At 38.8% G+C, this 18,199-nt stretch overlaps 2 protein-coding genes across 2 annotated transcripts; one reads left to right on the top strand and one right to left on the bottom strand.

The window, feature by feature from the left end:
* Positions 1-385: 385 nt before the first annotated feature.
* Positions 386-3,182, top strand: LOC132645132 (uncharacterized). The gene is made up of 4 exons (XM_060361915.1): positions 386-566; positions 1,638-1,764; positions 1,877-1,949; positions 2,644-3,182. The coding sequence occupies exons 1-4, from the start codon at positions 539-541 to the stop codon at positions 2,911-2,913; spliced, it is 498 nt and encodes a 165-aa protein (XP_060217898.1). The 5' UTR covers positions 386-538; the 3' UTR covers positions 2,914-3,182.
* Positions 3,183-3,561: 379 nt separating this feature from the next.
* On the bottom strand, positions 3,562-16,294 carry LOC132645133 (uncharacterized). The gene is made up of 5 exons (XM_060361916.1): positions 16,073-16,294; positions 15,923-15,972; positions 15,143-15,248; positions 14,987-15,045; positions 3,562-3,890 (listed from the first exon to the last, which is right to left on the bottom strand). Exons 1-5 carry the CDS (start codon positions 16,175-16,177, stop codon positions 3,839-3,841), a joined length of 372 nt encoding a protein of 123 aa, XP_060217899.1. The 5' UTR covers positions 16,178-16,294; the 3' UTR covers positions 3,562-3,838.
* Between the last annotated feature and the right edge of the window lie 1,905 nt (positions 16,295-18,199).

Genomic DNA, 18,199 nt, shown 5'->3' with positions numbered 1-18,199 from the left:
TCCACAACGGACGAAAAAGGAGCACCAACCGGTGCTTCTTAATAGTAGTAATTATGGGCCTGTTTAATATGGGGCTCAAATTTTATTTTTTTATTGGGGGGTCCACAACGGACGACGAAAAAGGAGCACCAACCAGTGCTTCTTAATAGTAGTAATTTTTAATATTGGATGGTGTTTAATATGAGACCCATAATTTTTTTTTAATATTAGTTATTATTTAATATATATGGGGCTCATAATTTTTTTTTTATAATTTTTTTTTATGAGCCTGTTTAATATGGGACCTAATTTTTTTTTTTATGGGGGTCCACAACGGACGAAAAAGGAGCACCAACCGGTGCTTCTTAATAGTAGTAAATTAAAATAAAATATCCCACCTGAAGTGGATCCCGAGCCTTACGTTTCTTCTGCCACATGACAAATTTACATTGGCTTTGTTTTCCTCATGTAACTTACAAGTCTTACTAAGCTTCCCCGTTCCAATCATTCGTATTCAGTTCTCACCCCAAATACTGGTCTTCACTCTTATCTCTAAGCCATGGGACAGATTCTTGACAAATTACAAGGTAATTATATGACCCTTTTATGTTCTAAATTTTCTTATATAGTTGTGAATCTTGAATAGATAGATGTATCTTGCATGTTGTTTGTGAAACTGTTAAGTCTGTTATGTGAACCATCCTAGCTGAAATTTGCATTAGTTATATAAAGGGTAAAGACTTCTAGTCTCAAAGACTGATCTTGGTGGTCTTGAAGAGTACTTTAGTTGTCTTAAACTTTGACATAACAAAACGTCATGCAACAATTCTTTTCCTGATTTTCGTGGACATTAGTTTTAGTTTTAGATTTGTATTTTTCTGCTTGTTTAGGTCGAATGGTATAATAACTTGTAGTTACACTACAATCCATTCTCATGTGGCTTTCTGAACGCACTCTTATGAATTTTGAATGAATGAAGTTTAGCAACAACTCATTTGACTTGATTTCTTAGTTCAAATAACCAATTGCAGTAGTTAGGATTATTCAATTATTAAAAAGGCAAACTCCAAGGAAAAGTATCCTTTGTGGTAATTGGGAAGTTTTGACCCTCATAATTTAGACAAAAATCAATTTCAATTGATGAAGGATGGATGATTTGCTGGGACAAGGTGACTACTGATCAGAAGAATTACTTTTATTGGATGTATTCTAATAATTCTTGTGATTTCTAAGTTTGAGTCTTTTAATACTGGCTACCTTTGTAATATACAAGGACATTAGAAGAACAGATGGTTTCATGTCTTGCTGCATTATGCCACCTTTATATTGTGTCCCTATTTCCTATAAAAAGCACTTATCAGTAGAAATCTAAATTCGTCTCAAATCAAAATAAGAAGACTCTCGTACCTTCAGCTAATTCAAGCATTTCAATCAGTAAGAAAGTCGTACCACTGAACATTAGATCATATACAACCTCATGAACATTACAACCAATCAATCCAGAGTCCTCTATATGTTCTATTTAATTTGCTGCATATTGTGAGTTTGTGTAATTTCATCCTTGTTTAGTTCTCTTCAATAATTATTGCACATTTGTAATTACTGTGAGCATGTTGATTCTTATTCTAATTTTGGTTGTTACTAACTGTTTGTTGCAGGCAAGCAATGGAGAGAGAAACAGATGCGGAAAATTACAGACAAGGTGTTTTATCGTTTCAAAAATGAAACAGGAACAGCTAAGCTCAAGTTTGAAGAACTTTATATTGCTGTTCTACTTGTCTACAAGTAAAGATAATAGCACTTTTTCAGCCTAATACCTTGTGTTGAACATTGTACCTTTTTATTTCTTATTTATTACTTGAGAAGGTGCTAAATATAATCACTTCTGTTCTTGCAGTGATATCAACAAGCTTTTGCCTGGTCCTCACTTTGATCCTCCTTCTAAAGAAGAAGTTAAAGCCTTGATGCAGGTATGTTGGGTTGACTGATTGGTCACTAGAACCATGCAGAAGATTATCATTTAGGCAGAGTTAATCGTCCAATGTCCACACACTCTTAGATTGGAAACTAGAGTTTGATCTTTGCTATAGCAATCAGTGGCAGAGCTACAGTATTATGCACGGATTCGGACAAATTCATTAGCTTGTGCTTCGATCTTGTATGTATAGGAAATCCAATAAATAAGTGAACCTAATAACTAAAACGAGTTATGAGTTCGGTGGCAAGTTCAGAATCCATAAACTTCAAATTCTGGCTTTGCCACAATAATAACTATTAGTCCGGACAATGCATGCTGCATTATATTCCTTCTCCAAAAATCTTTGTTGCTCGGACTCTTAAAAATGCCGCCGGATGCGTCGGATCCTCCAAAAATAGTGCATTTTTTGCAGGGTTTGACACATGTGCAGCTGCATTATTTAAAAGTCCGAGCAACATAGCTGAGAATTAGTGTTTTCTTAGCCTTATGAAACTTAATCTTGATTCTTCTCCTAGATGGATGAGAGTTGGGGGGATAATACTTCAAACTTACTTGGTATTATTATACCAATCACCCTTGTTTCTTTCTGGACTATTGAACTTTGATCAATCCATATTATGGTATTAGGGGATTGTTTCCTGTTTATCACAGTATTATTTTATCCTCTCTTTTTTACCTTATCACAGGAATGTGACATGAATCTTGATGGTGAACTAGATCATGAAGGATTTGTCAAATTTGTGAAAATATTAACAAAGGATACCTTCATCACTGTCAGCCAGGGACTGATTATTACCTTGGCAGTAGCACCAACAGTTGCTCTCTTAACAAAGAAGACAACAGAAGGAGTCCCTGCTGTTGGGAAAGTGGTGCAGAAAATACCCAATGCTGTTTATGCCTCCCTGGTTACCCTCACAATTGTCATGTTTCAGAAAGCAGCTGAGGCTAAGGAATGATGAAGTTATTTTTCTTACAACAAAAAAAAGTTTCGTCTTATGTGTATAATGATAACAGACACCTGCTACACTCGCCAGTTGATTTTTGAGCATCTCATCTCATTGTTTGCACATATTCTACAATAATTTTCAGAAGTCTCTTGTGAATTTTGCTTATGTAAATCCTTGCACTAGTCTAATGTGTGAATTCATGTTTGGGTTAGTAACTCAAAACTTTTACGTTGTAGCTTTTCTTACCACATGCATTATATACTGCTTTTATCTTGAAATCTGGCCTAGTCGTTTTTCATCCTCTTTCTCATATATTACTGCACAAGGATTTACAAAGTTAAAAGAGATTCCAAAACCCGGTACAGAAGTTAAAGCGATATTACAAATAATCAGTTTTGAGCCTGATCTGGTGTAATGTTCAGTTGATCTTGACTCTACAAAAGTCCATTTTGAGCTTGCTCTTGTGGAAAGCTCACTAGAGCAAGATTATTTTGCTCCAATGGCTGAAATTTTTTTCTTTTGCCACTTTTGAGCATTATTTGAAGAGTTTAAATTTGTGCACTGACATGTATAAATCTTTTAAACCATCAGGTTAAGTTTGACTTACAACATGTAACTCTTCGTAGCAAACTTGATATAGTAATATGAAAAATAGAGTAATAAAATGCTATAACTGGTTGAATTGAAATAAATTTGTACAAGTATTACCCTCACAGTGTCACGAAGAGGGGGGATTTAAAAGCAAAGAAGTTGTTCCCAAACATCCCAATGGAAAGAAAAGGATACAGAAAACTTCATCTCTGAAAGGAGTACTTTGTCACAGGTTAGTATGAATCAATAAGCATCCACACGAAAGACACACCACACATACAACAGGAAATTGATAATGCGAAGGATGCAAGAATGCACAGGCCATGCGAGCAGATTTGCTGATTTACCACTCGAAGGAACCTTTTATATCATCCAAGCTCTGCCCAAGGGAATGCCTGCCAAAAGAGAAAGAACAAGTAGAAACTAGAGATTCAGGTTGCATCCCAAAGGGTAAACAAACGTGAATAGTTTTGAAGCAAGTTCAATAAGAAAGGTTGCAGAAAGTAAGACTCGTGTGAGTTCTATTTACCATGCTGTGTATACGAACATTATCCGGTATCAGACATCATACATTCTAGTTTCTCTTTCAACAGAAAAATAAACAAGAGCAGCGATAGATACAGGGGCGGAGCTAGGTAGGCTCCTCGGCGAAAAATTACAGTGTATTTATAAGGTTAAAATTATTCTCTTATGTATATATAATAAATGTTGAACCCCCTTGCCTTCTTCATGTATTTACTATTTACTTCTTCATATTTTTTAACCCCCTAAGTGAAAATCCCGGCTCCGCCACTGGGTAGATAGTAGAAGAAAAAAAGGTTTAACAAGAATTATTTCCAGGGGCTAGTTTCATCTGCTTTTTACCAGTTCAGACACAAGTGGCCACTCGGTAAAAGTGCCTGGTAATATTACCATCCGTACAAGTTATAAGTCTGCCAATTGACAGTATTTTGAGAGAGAAATGTGAACCAAGCCTATTTAGACTGTTGTAGCTTGTAATTAGGAGGGAAGCAAAATCTAGGAGTAGTGAATTGATTGCAACATTTTCAAGTGGATGTGAATATTCGGCGAGTCTATTGGGAAGTTTTTCATCAATTTAACTGGATATGAGATCAACTTCACATAAAAGACTTCTTAATCATAGCATCAACATTTTACCGAATGCGCTTTATTTGTTTATATTTTCTTTTTCTTATTCTACCGTTAGACAAGATTACAAATAATCATATTCGGCCAAACATGCAAGTAGCATAATGCGCATATATAGAGGTTAGAGGATACAACGACAGAAGTTTCGAAATGGTTAGTTCGTGCTACACACACGTTTAGATACACCGGTCCATGTATATGAAACCATAGTAATTGCAGGAGTTAGATGGGGACAAGGTAAACCTAAAAATTAAAATCACATGAAAAGAAATTGTCTCGAGAGACCTGCAATTTCTTGAAATCCGTGCAGATTTAATGGAAAGTAAAGCACAACGGAAAAATAATCTATATAGGTGATATTGACTAGTAGAATAATATTCACTGATCAATACTATCATGTTGTACGCTTAGTTTAGGTCCAATGTTCAGCTAGGATTCTCTCAATCTTGTTAAAGATTTGCATGCAAATAGAAGATACAGAGAACTTCAGAACCTAAATTATTAAATATTAGACTGAGACAGATCTAAATAGAGCTACCTGGATAGTCAGGATTCATACAGCCGACTCCAACTAGTTTAGAATTGAGGCGTTAATAGTTGTTCTTGTTCTCAGTCTAAAAGAATGTGATAGCTCTTCTAGGATCAATAACTAGAGACTGCCCCCTCATCCACTCTTCCTCAAAGATAAACTTGACGAACAGGCACAAAGGCGTATGTATGACTCAGAAATAGGGTAAGCAGAATAAAAGAAAAGAAAAAGTAAATTCATAAAAAAGCTTTTAATCGTACCATACTTTGAAGGAGCAGCAAGCTATTAGAGATCAACTTAAATGAACTAACTAGGAATCGGAAAAGGTGGTGAATTAGCGGTCTAATGATATACCTGCAGTAGGATAGCATGAGAAGATAAATAGTCCTAATGTTACCTTATAAAAGGGAAAAAAGAAGATAAATAGTCCTGAAAATAGAATCTTATTTTCCCAAAGCAAGAACAAATAGCTTTGGAATACCAAGTAGCTTCAATAGCAGAAAGAATACATATTTAATTTTTTGATAACCATGAAATCTCCGAGGGTCAATGGTGCCACGGTTTGAAACTCGGTGGATAATGGATTTCCCCCCTACCGTTCTCCACTTGAGTACCAGGCCTTTGCCTGCGCCAGGGTTCAAACCCTGATGTGTGCCTAACCCACATATCAACTATTGCACTCTTAATTCTTACCACTAGACCAAAGCCCTTAGGCAATATATCATGCATCTTACTTGAGGCTTCTGAAAGGATCGGCTCAATGAATTCAAGGAGGGTATCAGAATCTTTTAATGATATCTGGGTTCAATAAATTCATAAACTAACACTACAACATACAAAATGACGGCTGATCCTCACGTAGATAGTCCAGCGACCTCCATAGTTCTGTTTTGCTAGTAATGGGATTTTCATTTGCAGATAAAATAATCTTGCAAATGAAGGCAGTGGAAAGTTGCATCTGACTGTGGAGGGTGCTGATTATTAATGCATGCCAACTGGTTTGCTTAAGAAAGTTGATATACAACAACAACAACAACCCAGTGAAATCCCACAACGTGGGGTCTGGGGAGGGTATAGTGTACGCAGACCTTACTCCTACCAAGGTAGGACGGCTGTTTCCGAAAGACCCTCGGCTCAATAAAAAAACATAAAAAGAAGTCAGATAAGGCTAAGAGATTCAAAGCGATATGGAAATGAAGTAACGCAAGCGACACAGATAACATAGAATAATCAAAGCACAGGAAATAACAGATAATAGCATAAATCAGAGAACAAGAAATTATACTACGATAATGCGACTACTAATAAGACAGGATAATGAGACTATCTACTAGCTTTCTACCCTAATGTGGGTCCTCCAAACCCTCCTATCTAAGGTCATGTCCTCGGTAAGCTATAACTGCGCCATGTCGTGTCTAATTACCTCTCCCCAATACTTCTTTGGCCTACCCCTACCTCGTCTGAAACCATCCATGGCCAACCTCTCACACCTCCGCACTGGGGCATCTGTGTCTCTCCTCTTCACATGCCCAAACCATCTCAATCTCGCTTCTCGCATCTTGTCTTCCACCGAGGTCACTCCCACCTTGTCCCGAATATCCTCATTCCTAATCCTGTCACTCCTGGTGTGGCCACACATCCATCTCAACATTCTCATCTCAGCAACTTTCATCTTTTGAACGTGAGAAATCTTAACTGGCCAACACTCCGCCCCATACAACATAGTCGGTCAAACCACCACTTTGTAGAACTTGCCCTTAAGTTGTGGTGGCACCTTCTTGTCACATAGCACTCCGGAAGCAAGCCTCCATTTCATCCACCCTGCCCCAATACGATGTGTGACATCATCGTCAATCTCCCCGCTGCCTTGCATAATAGACCCAAGATACTTGAAACTACTTTTCTTTTGGATGGCTTGGGTACCAAGCCTCACTTCCAAGCCAGCCTCTTGAGGTGCTTCACTAAACTTACACTCTAAGTACTCTGTCTTGGTCCTACTCAGCTTAAACCCTTTAGACTCCAGAGTTTGTCTCCAATCCTCCAGCTTAGCGTTAACTCCGCTACGAGTCTCGTCGATCAGGACTATGTCATTCGCAAAAAGCATACACCATGGCACCTCACCTTGAATTTGCCGCGTCAATCCATCCATCACCAAGGCAAATAAAAACGGACTAAGAGCTGATCCTTGATGCAACCCCATCACAACTGGAAAGTGCTCTGAGTCTCCTCCTACTGTCCTTACCCTGGTTTTGGCTCCCTCATACATGTCCTTGATCACCCTAATGTACGCCACAGGTACACCTTTAGCCTCCAAGCATCTCCATAGGATCTCTCTTGGAACTTTGTCGTAAGCCTTTTCTAGGTCGATGAATACCATGTGTAAGTCCCTCTTCCTCTCCCTATACTGCTCCACCAGTCTCCTCACAAGATGGATGGCTTCTGTAGTTGAGCGTCCCGGCATGAATCCGAACTGATTCTCTAAAATAGACACGCCTTTCCTTACCCTCATCTCCACCACCCTTTCCCACACTTTCATAGTATGGCTTAGCAGCTTGATACCTCTATAGTTGTTGCAACTCTGGATATCTCCCTTGTTCTTGTATAGAGGGACCATTACACTCGACCTCCATTCTTCAGGCATCATTGCCGTCTTAAAGATGACATTAAACAACCTAGTCAGCCACTCCAAACCTGCCGGGCCCGCACTCTTCCAAAATTCCCCAGGAATCTCGTCAGGTCCGGTCGCTCTTCCCCTGCGCATCCTACGAACAACACCCTTAACCTCCTCAACCTTAATACTCCTGCAATACCCAAAATCGTGACGCCTTCTGTATGTTCTAAATCTCCCAACACAATGTCTCTGTCCCCTTCTTCATTTAAGAGTTGGAGAAGTATGACTGCCATCTCCGTCTAATGAGAGTCTTCTCTACCAATACTTTGCCATGCTCGTCCTTGATGCACTTCACTTGAACCACATCACGTGCCTTTCTCTCCCTCGCCTTGGCTAGCCTGAACAATTTCTGATCCCCTCCTTTCTCTTCTAGTTTAGCATAAAGGCGTTCAAAAGCTGCCGTTTTTGCCGTCGAAACCGCCAACTTCGCCTCCTTCCTTGCCATCTTATAAAGTTCCCTATTCGTCCACTGCTCCACCTCATCCTTGCTTTTATCAACTTCGCATACGCCACTTTCTTTGCTTCCACCTTCCCTTGAACTTCTCCATTCCACCACCAGTCCCCTCGATGCTGGCCATGACTACCTGTCGAGACCCCCAACACTTCCCTTGCTACCGCCCTAATGCAACTAGCCGTCCTATCCCACATACTTGTCGCATCCCCACTACTATCCCAGGCCCCCATAACCTTCAATTTCTCTCCCATCTCCACGGCACTAGTCGTGGTCAAACTCCCCCATCTGATCCTAGGTCGGTCATCCACGACCCTCTTCTTCCTCGTCATCTTGATCCCTAAATCCATCACCAAGAGCTTATGTCGGGTTGTAAGATAGTCGCTCGGAATGACCTTACAGTCTTTGCACAGACCTTTATCGTCCTTCTTAAGGAGTAAAAAGTCTATTTGGATCTTAGCCACTGAACTACGGAAGGTTACCAAGTGCTCCTCCTTCTTTGGGAAACTCGAATTGGCTATCACCAACCCGAAAGCTCTTGCAAAATCCAAAAGTGAGACTCCTCCTCCATTCCTGTCCCCGAAGCCAAAGCCTCCATGCACATCATCATAACCTCCCGAAATAGGCCCGATGTGCCCATTGAAATCACCTCCCACGAATAACTTCTCAGTAGTCGGTATGCCTCCCACTAATTCGTCCAAATCCTCCCAAAAGCGTCTCTTCTCCTCCTCGCCTAAGCCCGCTTGCGGCGCATATGCACTAATAATGTTCAAAGTGAGCCCTTCAACGACCACTTTAATCGACATCATCCTATCAGTGGCTCTCCTAACCTCTACCACCTGGTCCCTTAAATCACTATCTACTAAAATGCCCACCCCATTTCTATACTTCGACCTACCAGAGAACCACAACTTATACCCGTCTACCTCTTTAGCTTTAGGACCTACCCATTTAGTCTCTTGGACACAAGCTATATTAATCTTCCTCTTCTTAAGGATCTTAACTCTATGGACTTCCCCGTTAACGTCCCAATGTTCCAAGACCCTATTCTCAACCTAAAGGCTCCTTTATCCCACTTACCCCTCCTAACCCTCGCCCCCGTCCCCGAACGAGAACATGACCCTAGTCTACCATCACTAACCAAAGCCACGAAAATAAGTATGAACTAATAAATTATTCAAAGGTCTAAAGTCAGCAAAATATCACTACAAGTGTATGGACAAATAATGGATATGACAACCGGAGGTACCAACTCCAGTTGAACTGAACCTGGTTGTCGCCGGAAAACACTGTTCACAGTCGAGTTACTGTTCACTGCCGGAAAAATGTTCACAAATACCTGAAAGGGAGAAGAGAATAGGGGGGAAACAAGAAGAAAAGAAAAATGGAAAAAGGAGAGAGAAAGAGAGGGGCAGCGGCGTACTGGCAGCGCCAGAAGCAGATTAAAAAAAGGGGAAAAAAGGAGAAGAGAAGAAGAAGAGGAGAAGAAGAAAAGGAAAGAGAGAAGAAAAGTAAATCTAGCCGGAAAAGTGGCCGGCGTTACCTGGTCGCCGACGTCACCTGAACAGTGGTGACGTATGGTCGCCGGATGGAGTGGCGGGTGGGCAGATCTGGGAGAGAGCAGAGGAGAGAGAAAGAGTTGTTGGGTGCCAATAGGAGCATAAACTATAATGTTATATTAATTGTGTTTTGAACGTAATATATATATAATCACTATTCAAAGATAATTACATATACATAGATACACTATAATTTAAAGTGTTGGGCCCGTGCTGCATAGGCCGTCTAGTGATAATAATAAAAGACAGTACAATAGTGGCGGAGCGCATCCTTAATTTTAAGAAGCTGTTTTATGATCATTAAAGTCGTGTTTCACTCAAAAATGCGAAAAGTTAATGACAATGGAGTACAACAACAACAACATATCCAGTGTAATCCCACAAAGTGGGGTCTGGGGAGGGTAGAGTGTACGCGGAATTTTCCCCTACCCAGAAGGTAGAGAGGCTGTTTCCAATAGAACCTCGATAGCAGTAAGGTCTGTGGTTGAAAGAAGGTGACAAGAACACCAAGTTTTTTCACAAGGTGGCCAATGCACACAAAAGATTAAACAATCTGTTCATCCAGGGTGAAATAATAGAGGATCCAGCAAGAATAGAAGAAGAAATTATTGACTATTATCAGAAGTTGTACAAAGAAACTGTTCAATGGAGACCTACTTGCCATTTTGCCAACTGTCCAGTCTTATCTGAGGAGGATAAGGAATCCCTACAAGGAAACTTTGAGGAGAATGAAGTGCTAAGGTGTTTGAAGTTGTGGGCAATTGATAAAGCTCCTGGTCCAGATGGTTTTACTATGGGTTTCTTCATCAAGTGCTGGGAGATAGTGAAACAGGACATCATGAATGCTTTCAAAACTTCTATGAACAACAAGTTTTTGAAAGGAGCTTCAATGCAACCTTTATTGCTCTCATTCCTAAGAAGAAAGGTGCTATAGAACTAAGGGACTTAGGCCTATCAGCTTGATAGGAAGCATCTACAAACTATTCTCTGAAGTTCTGACAGAGAGATTAAAAGTGTGATTTCAAAATTGGTGGATTCTCAACAAATGGCTTTCATTAAAGGTAGACAGATTATAGATGCTGCACTTGTAGCCAATGAAGCAGTAGACTCTAGACTGAAGCAAAAGAAACCTGGCATCTTGTGCAAACTTGACATTGAAAAAGCTTATGATCATGTTAACTAGAGCTTTAAGATGGGTTTTGGCCAGAAATGGATACACTGCATTAAATTCTGCATTTCAACTGTTAGTTTCTCTGTCCTTATAAATGGGTGCCCAGCAGGATTCTTCAAAGCACAAAGGGGTCTCAGGCAAGGTGACCCTTTGTCTCCTTTTCTGTTTGTGATTGCTATGGAAGGCCTTAAAAATATGATCAAAGTAGCCAACTTGAATGGGTGGATAAAAGGTTTTGATGTAGCAAAAATTGGCAATGACAGTCTAGAGGTGACTCATCCACAGTATGCTGATGATGCACTGATCTTTTGTGATGCTGAAGAAGATCAATTGAAATACCTTAGGGTGATTCTGATTCTCTTTGAAGGAACATTTGGCTTACACATCAACTGGAGGAAAAGCTTTCTATATCCCATTAACGATGTTACGAATATGGATCTGTTGGCAGCTGTTTTGGGTGGTGAAGTAGGGGCTCTACCAACTATTTATCTAGGAATACCTTTGGGAGCTAAATCAAAGTCTGCTGAGATTTGGAACAATGTTATTGAGAGATGTGAAAAAAAGCTGGCTAGATGGAAGACTCAGTATCTGTCTATGGGTGGTAGATTGACTTTAATCAATTCAGTTCTTGATGCACTTCCAACATACATGATGTCTCTGTTCCCATTCCAACAGGGATCATCAACCGATTGGATAGCATCAGGAGAAATTTTTTGTGGCATGGGAACAAAGAAAAGAAGGGTTACCACTTGGTTGAGTGGAAAACACTTACTTGTGGCAATAGCTATGGAGGTTTGGGGATCAAGGATTTGAAGATTCAGAGTAAAGCTCTCAGAATGAAATGGTTGTGGAAGTTCACCAATGAGAATCAGCTCTTGTGGGGCAATGTTATTAGAGCCAAGTATGAGCAGGGAAGATAACTGGATAACTAAGGAAGTCACAACACCATATGGGGTGAGTCTATGGAGATCTATTAGAGTATTGTGGAGTGAGTTGAGGGCCAATTCCAAGATCAAAGTGTTTGATGGAAGAAAAACTAGCTTCTAGAAGGACAATTGGCATGAGATTGGCAGTTTGGAATTGGCTTTCCCAGACATCTTCAGTATAGTGCTGTACCAACAAAGGAATATAGCAGAAATGTGGACACCTCAAGGCTGGAGCATCATTTTTAGGAGACAAATCAATGACTGGGAAATACAAAGAGTGGCTGACTTCTTCAGTACAATAGAGCAGTTTGGCGGACTACAGACAGGCGATGATGTGTTATGGTGGCAAGGCAATAGCAGGGGAATATTCAAGGTCCAAGTATGAGCAGGGAAGATAACTGGATAACTAAGGAAGTCACAACACCATATGGGGTGAGTCTATGGAGATCTATTAGAGTATTGTGGAGTGAGTTGAGGGCCAATTCCAAGATCAAAGTGTTTGATGGAAGAAAAACTAGCTTCTAGAAGGACAATTGGCATGAGATTGGCAGTTTGGAATTGGCTTTCCCAGACATCTTCAGTATAGTGCTGTACCAACAAAGGAATATAGCAGAAATGTGGACACCTCAAGGCTGGAGCATCATTTTTAGGAGACAAATCAATGACTGGGAAATACAAAGAGTGGCTGACTTCTTCAGTACAATAGAGCAGTTTGGCGGACTACAGACAGGCGATGATGTGTTATGGTGGCAAGGCAATAGCAGGGGAATATTCAAGGTCAATGCAGACTACAAAAAGATGAATCACTCTAACCAGCGAATAGCCAACTGGCCTTGGAAACACATCTGGAAAACTAAAATTCCCCACAAAGTTGCATGTTTTGTGTGGTTACTTGCTAAAGAAGCAGCGCTTACACAAGACAATGTGATGAAAAGAGGACTTCCTTTATGTTCCAGATGCTTTTTATGTGGAGAAACAGCCAAGACAGTTAATCATCTCTTCCTTCATTGCAAGTTTACAACTCAACTGTGGAGAATTATTCTAAACCTAAAAGGAATCTCTTGGACCATGCCAGGAAAGGTAACAAATGCTCTCAAAAGTTGGGAGGAAACAGGTTACAGGCAAAGGACAGGAGCAGATGGAGAATTGTCCCTGCCTGCATTTGGTGGACAATTTGGAAGGAGAGAATTCCAGATGTTTTGAGAATGTGGAGAATGGGTTGCAGAAGATTAAGCTAAAGTTTATCTTGCTATTGTGTTTTTGGTGCAATCAGATCTACTCAAATGATATTGTCTCTATAATTGATGTTTTAGATTCAATATAGAAATAGGACAATAAGATGTAGAGTTTGTTGTAAATATGGTTTCAGTACTACCAAAGTACTGTTTTGCTACATTTGAAATATAAAAGATACAGTTACCAGTTTCAAAAAATAAAAAAGTAAGGTCTGCTAGTGCATGTAGGAACTAACACAAGCTATTCCTGATAACCAATAATGGATGGTGACTTGGCTTGTGGGAATAAGTCAGTACCTCATATAAGTATCTTACGAAAGTTGTCATCCTTGGTGTGTGATAGCGACAAGTTGAAGCAGGAAAATGATTAAATATAACTAGGTCATAATAATGTCTTTTCGCTGGATCAATACAACGTCCAATTCATACTACTGCTAGCCTTTGCTTCGCTGTAAAGTTTAAGTTAACCCTCTGAATATACTAATTGTAAACTATGTTGCTCGGACTCTCCAAAAATGATGTCGCAACCGTGTCGGATCCTTCAAAAATGCACTAATTTTGGAGGATCCGACATGCACCCGTGTCCATTTTTGAAGAGTCCGAGCAACATAGATTGTAAAGCTCTTGAGTATATAAACTTCAACATTCACCTTCAAATTCAAGCTGAAGATTATCTTTTAAGGAATATACTAACTATAGTGCTTATATGCTGCAATCCAAGCAAGCATCAGAAACATACTTCATGAGAACACTAAGGACGGCTGTTTATAAATCTTTCCTTATCCCATTGGACATTTGGACCTATCCTACCAATAGGAACCAATTGTAACTTAACCTACTTGCCCAAAGTGACCTTTTATGACTCACTGAAAGGTTATGTAGCAACAATAACACAACATGGGAGTAACATTATTCTCAGCTTTTACACCCGTAGTTTACATAGGCCCACAGAGACCCGGTAGAGATTCCATAAGGAAGCCAAGTGCAAACCGTTAAAAAAAGGTCAAGCAACATAAATGGACTCCATAAACTGCAGCATTCACTAGCAACAACAAGCTTTAATCATTCTTACTCTGTTGACAGATTCTGTATGGTTCATTTTGTTGCTTATATTGTTTATCATGGGGGGAAAATGAACAAAATACATATTGATGAGCTCATTAATTTCAGAATCAGTAACAGAAAATGTGAAAGGAAGGGTACCTTCATTAGTACACTTACCAGACCTATCAAGCCTAAAATAAGGCAAGCTATACAGTTGCTCTTATAACTGTTGGATCGCATAAATTACAAAGCTGACACTATTAGAAATAATAACTGCAAACCAGAGATGATCCTAATTTCGTAATGCTAGACAAATGAAGTTGCAGCTGAACCAAATAACTGGGAAATTGGAAAAGAGATTACTAAATAGAAATAAGCCCCAATGCCAACTCTTAACCAGTCTCATCATACATTTTCTGCCATTTGCAGAGGCAGCAATATTGTAAAGTCAAAACTCATGGTGACCACAGATATTTGATATGTAAATAGAGGTCCTAGTTGTGATTATATCCTCCTCAGAAAGCATATAATGTAACTTTTGACAACACTGCAGATTCCATCACTAAAATATGACAACCAAAAAAGAGAGATAGACAGCAGAAGGTAACAACAAAATAGGAATGAGTTTCATACACAAAATATCAATGATCTCTACTTTCTTTAACAACTCATAACTCTCAGATTAAACCATCAAAATTAACAAAAACAATAGCAACCACATATTTCATATGATAAAAAAAGTTATAGGCTTCTTACTTGTGCATGCAGTATTTGTACTCTTGACTCCTCACAGTATCTTTTTCTCCTTCTTCCAACTAATTCAAAACACACCAATACATATATTCAGCATTGTGAACATATAGATATACATCTCAACATGCCAGGAGAAACATTCAAATAAATTATTCTTACAGGATCACTTTGATAAACGCGCTCATAACAAACTGGTGACAAGCATTGTAGAGCACAATTCTCCTTATCTACTGCTGTAGCCTGGCACTTCTGGCCCAACAACCCACTTTTTCAAGACAAAACATATATAGAAAAATTAGCAAAATGAATTTACAATTCCTTCCATAAAGAAATGCAACTTTTTTTTGTGTCCATACCAATTATCAAAACGTTTTGAACTCTTTGGGTCTTAAATCCAATACATGAGATTCAACATACTCCCTCCGTTTCAATTTATATGAACTCATTTGACTGGGCACGACATTTAAGAAAGAGGGAAGACTTTTGAAACTTGTGGTTCAAAATAAGGCTTGAAAATTTGTGTGGCTGTAAATCATTCATAAAGTGAATTTATTTCCAAATTAGGAAAGAGGTCATTCATTTTGGCACGGACTAAAAAGGAAATAGGTTCAAACAAATTGAAACAGAGGGAGTATTTGTTAGCTAGCCCTCTTTCAAGACAAAAATAATAGTAGTAAAAATTAGCAAGATATTCAACAGTGTCTTTCATTGTAAAAACTACATCTAGGTCATTACCAATTAAGAAAAAGATTTGATTTTGGGTCTCAAAACCCAGAACACAAAATTCTAATATTTGTGGGTTACTACTCTTTCAAAGCAAAAATTGTAAAAAAAAAAAAAAACCTTTTCTGGATCCATTATAAATTAAGAAAAGTTCTAATCTTGTTAGGTCTTAAACACAATAGGCAACATTTAACATAATGTTATAATTCAAAGTACCTCTCAATGTCAGCATAACATTGGAGTTTCTTCTCTCTGATCTCTGCATCCTATTTGTATTCAACAACAACCAATACAAAGATCAAAATAAAGATAAAAGGCAATATGAACAACAAGAAAATGATTGATTAAACCCAAAAAAGAACTTACAGAGATTGGGTGACGCTTAGCAAGCACTACAGGAGAAGAAGACAGTAAAACTACTGAAAAAATTACTACTAGGATAATTTTTTGCTTATTATCTATGTAAGCCATAAGCCCAGGTGAACAAATGTTCTTGCAAACCTGTGATTTCAATTATTTGTTCTTTTGGTTAACAGTTTGTTCCCCTATGAGTTGGCCTTTGCATTAGAATTGGAAGTCTCTTGACAGACTGAAACTTTCTTGATTTATATTAAATTGAACCACATACTCTTAAGTAATGTCATTTTGGCCCTCCAAAGGATTTGAATTTTCTGATTCACCCCAAGAAATGAAGTTTGAACAGGAAAATTGGGAGTCGTTTCTTCAATGACAACAGCACCCACAATCGCTATCCTACGGTTGCGCGCAAAGTAAATTCCGTTCTTGTGTAATAATCGCAAACCATACATGAGAGATAACCCGCACTAGGCAAATCCTGTGCGATGAGCTCGCCTCAGAAGGCAAATTCTTGCTGTCGTAGGCAGGGAATTTCGAACCTGAGACTTCCGTTATAAAAGTCTCGTACTCAACCAACTGAACCACTCTTGTGGGTAGAAGGACACTGTTCTCATCCAAAGGTTAATTGGGTTGGGTTAAGATGAGTTAAATAACAGTTGTCATCCAAATGATCTGCTCAAACTTGAGTCAATTTAGGAGACATATTTAGTTAGTCCAAATCAGCTCAACTTTTAAATGGCTGAATTGGATGAATGAATTAATAAATGAGTGAATTATTAACCCGCCAAAATGATCCGCTCTAATTAGGTGAATCTTTTTTAATGGGCTAATTTACCGCCCCTAACTCATATAGGTATTGATGAGGTTGAAACAAACTTGATTTCTGGAAAGGTACGAATTGAAGGGGGATATAATCACATTGTGACACTTATAGTTGTGCAAAGGGTGAAAATGTAGCTTCCCATGTTAGACTCCAGATGTTTACAGCTTATCATCCTAGAAGGAATATTTGGAATGTTACATAAGGTGTAGACCAAACTATTTACGGTACGGAGGAAAATATTTTCCTAAAAAATGTGTTTTTGAAAAATAAGTGAGTTTCTATTTATTTTCTCATATTCAGTTGGGTAATGGAAAATAAGTGAATTTCTTACTTATTTTCTCATATTCGGTTGGTCGGTAAAAAACATTTTTTGAAAAATACCACTCATGCCCTACCAACTCCAACCCCACCACCCACTACCCACCCCACCCACCCTCCAAGACACTTCATCTTCACCCACCCCCACCTCACACCACCGCTCTATCCAACCCTGCCACCCATCCCCTCCCAAATTTTCTATTTCATATATTTTATTTTACTTTTATAAACAAAATGGGAAATTTTTCTTATCCACCTCACCACTCCCCCACCCCCCAACTACAACCCACCCCACACCAAATCTAACCACGCAAACTTTCCATTTTTATAAAAAAATTCTAAAGATAAAATTAAATATGAAGTAGAAAATTCGGGAGGGGGTAAGGGGTAAGGGGGTGGGTGTAGAAAATAAAAAAGATTTTTTTTTCAAAACTTAAAAAAAAAATTGGAGGGGGGGGGGGGTGAGAGTCTTAGAAAACCAAAATAAAAAAACCTTTCAAAGTTTTTTAAAAAGAAAAAATTGGAGTGGGGGTCGTAGGAGTTGTTGAGGTTTGGTAGTTGGGGGATGAGTTGGGTGATGAAATGTCAATTGTGCACTTGTTTTTCCTACTTTGATTAGAAAAGTCATTTTTCTTATTTTTAAGAAATTTTTTTTCTTAAAAAAAAAATATTTTAGAATTTTTTTTACTAAACGAGCGTGAGAAAATTAAAAAACATTTCCTTCGTACCGAACACACCCTTAGGGCAAATAGATTTCATTGGCAGAATGGTGGCATGTTGTGAACAAGCCCATTTCTGATTATTCTATTGGGCTTAGACGCTGAAAAGGTATTTGGGCCAGGAGTTAAAATGAAGGATTTTGTTCAATTTTTTGTGCGGAGTGTGCTTCAAATGCACTGGTCTTCAGTTTTTACCCCTGGTGGTCTTTAATTTTTGTCCCTTTCGCTTAATATCATGAGGTTTGAGGTTCGAACCCCGGCTCAGAAAAAAAAAAT

The sequence above is a fragment of the Lycium barbarum genome, chromosome 6 (genome assembly GCF_019175385.1).
Source record: "Lycium barbarum isolate Lr01 chromosome 6, ASM1917538v2, whole genome shotgun sequence".
NCBI lineage: Eukaryota > Viridiplantae > Streptophyta > Magnoliopsida > Solanales > Solanaceae > Lycium > Lycium barbarum.
This window is presented reverse-complemented; position numbering and strand designations above follow the sequence as displayed.

Excerpts from the sequence above, each read along its gene's own strand:
- LOC132645132 (XM_060361915.1), top strand. The coding sequence starts at position 539 with ATGGGACAGATTCTTGACAAATTACAAG. Across the intron at positions 567-1,637 it reads GATTCTTGACAAATTACAAG|GCAAGCAATGGAGAGAGAAA; the intron begins GTAATTATATGA and ends TGTTTGTTGCAG. Across the intron at positions 1,950-2,643 it reads AAGTTAAAGCCTTGATGCAG|GAATGTGACATGAATCTTGA; the intron begins GTATGTTGGGTT and ends ACCTTATCACAG.
- LOC132645133 (XM_060361916.1), bottom strand. The coding sequence starts at position 16,177 with ATGGCTTACATAGATAATAAGCAAAAAATTATCCTAGTAGTAATTTTT. Across the intron at positions 15,973-16,072 it reads CTAAGCGTCACCCAATCTCT|GATGCAGAGATCAGAGAGAA; the intron begins GTAAGTTCTTTT and ends GAATACAAATAG. Across the intron at positions 15,249-15,922 it reads TGTTATGCTGACATTGAGAG|TGGGTTGTTGGGCCAGAAGT; the intron begins GTACTTTGAATT and ends GTCTTGAAAAAG.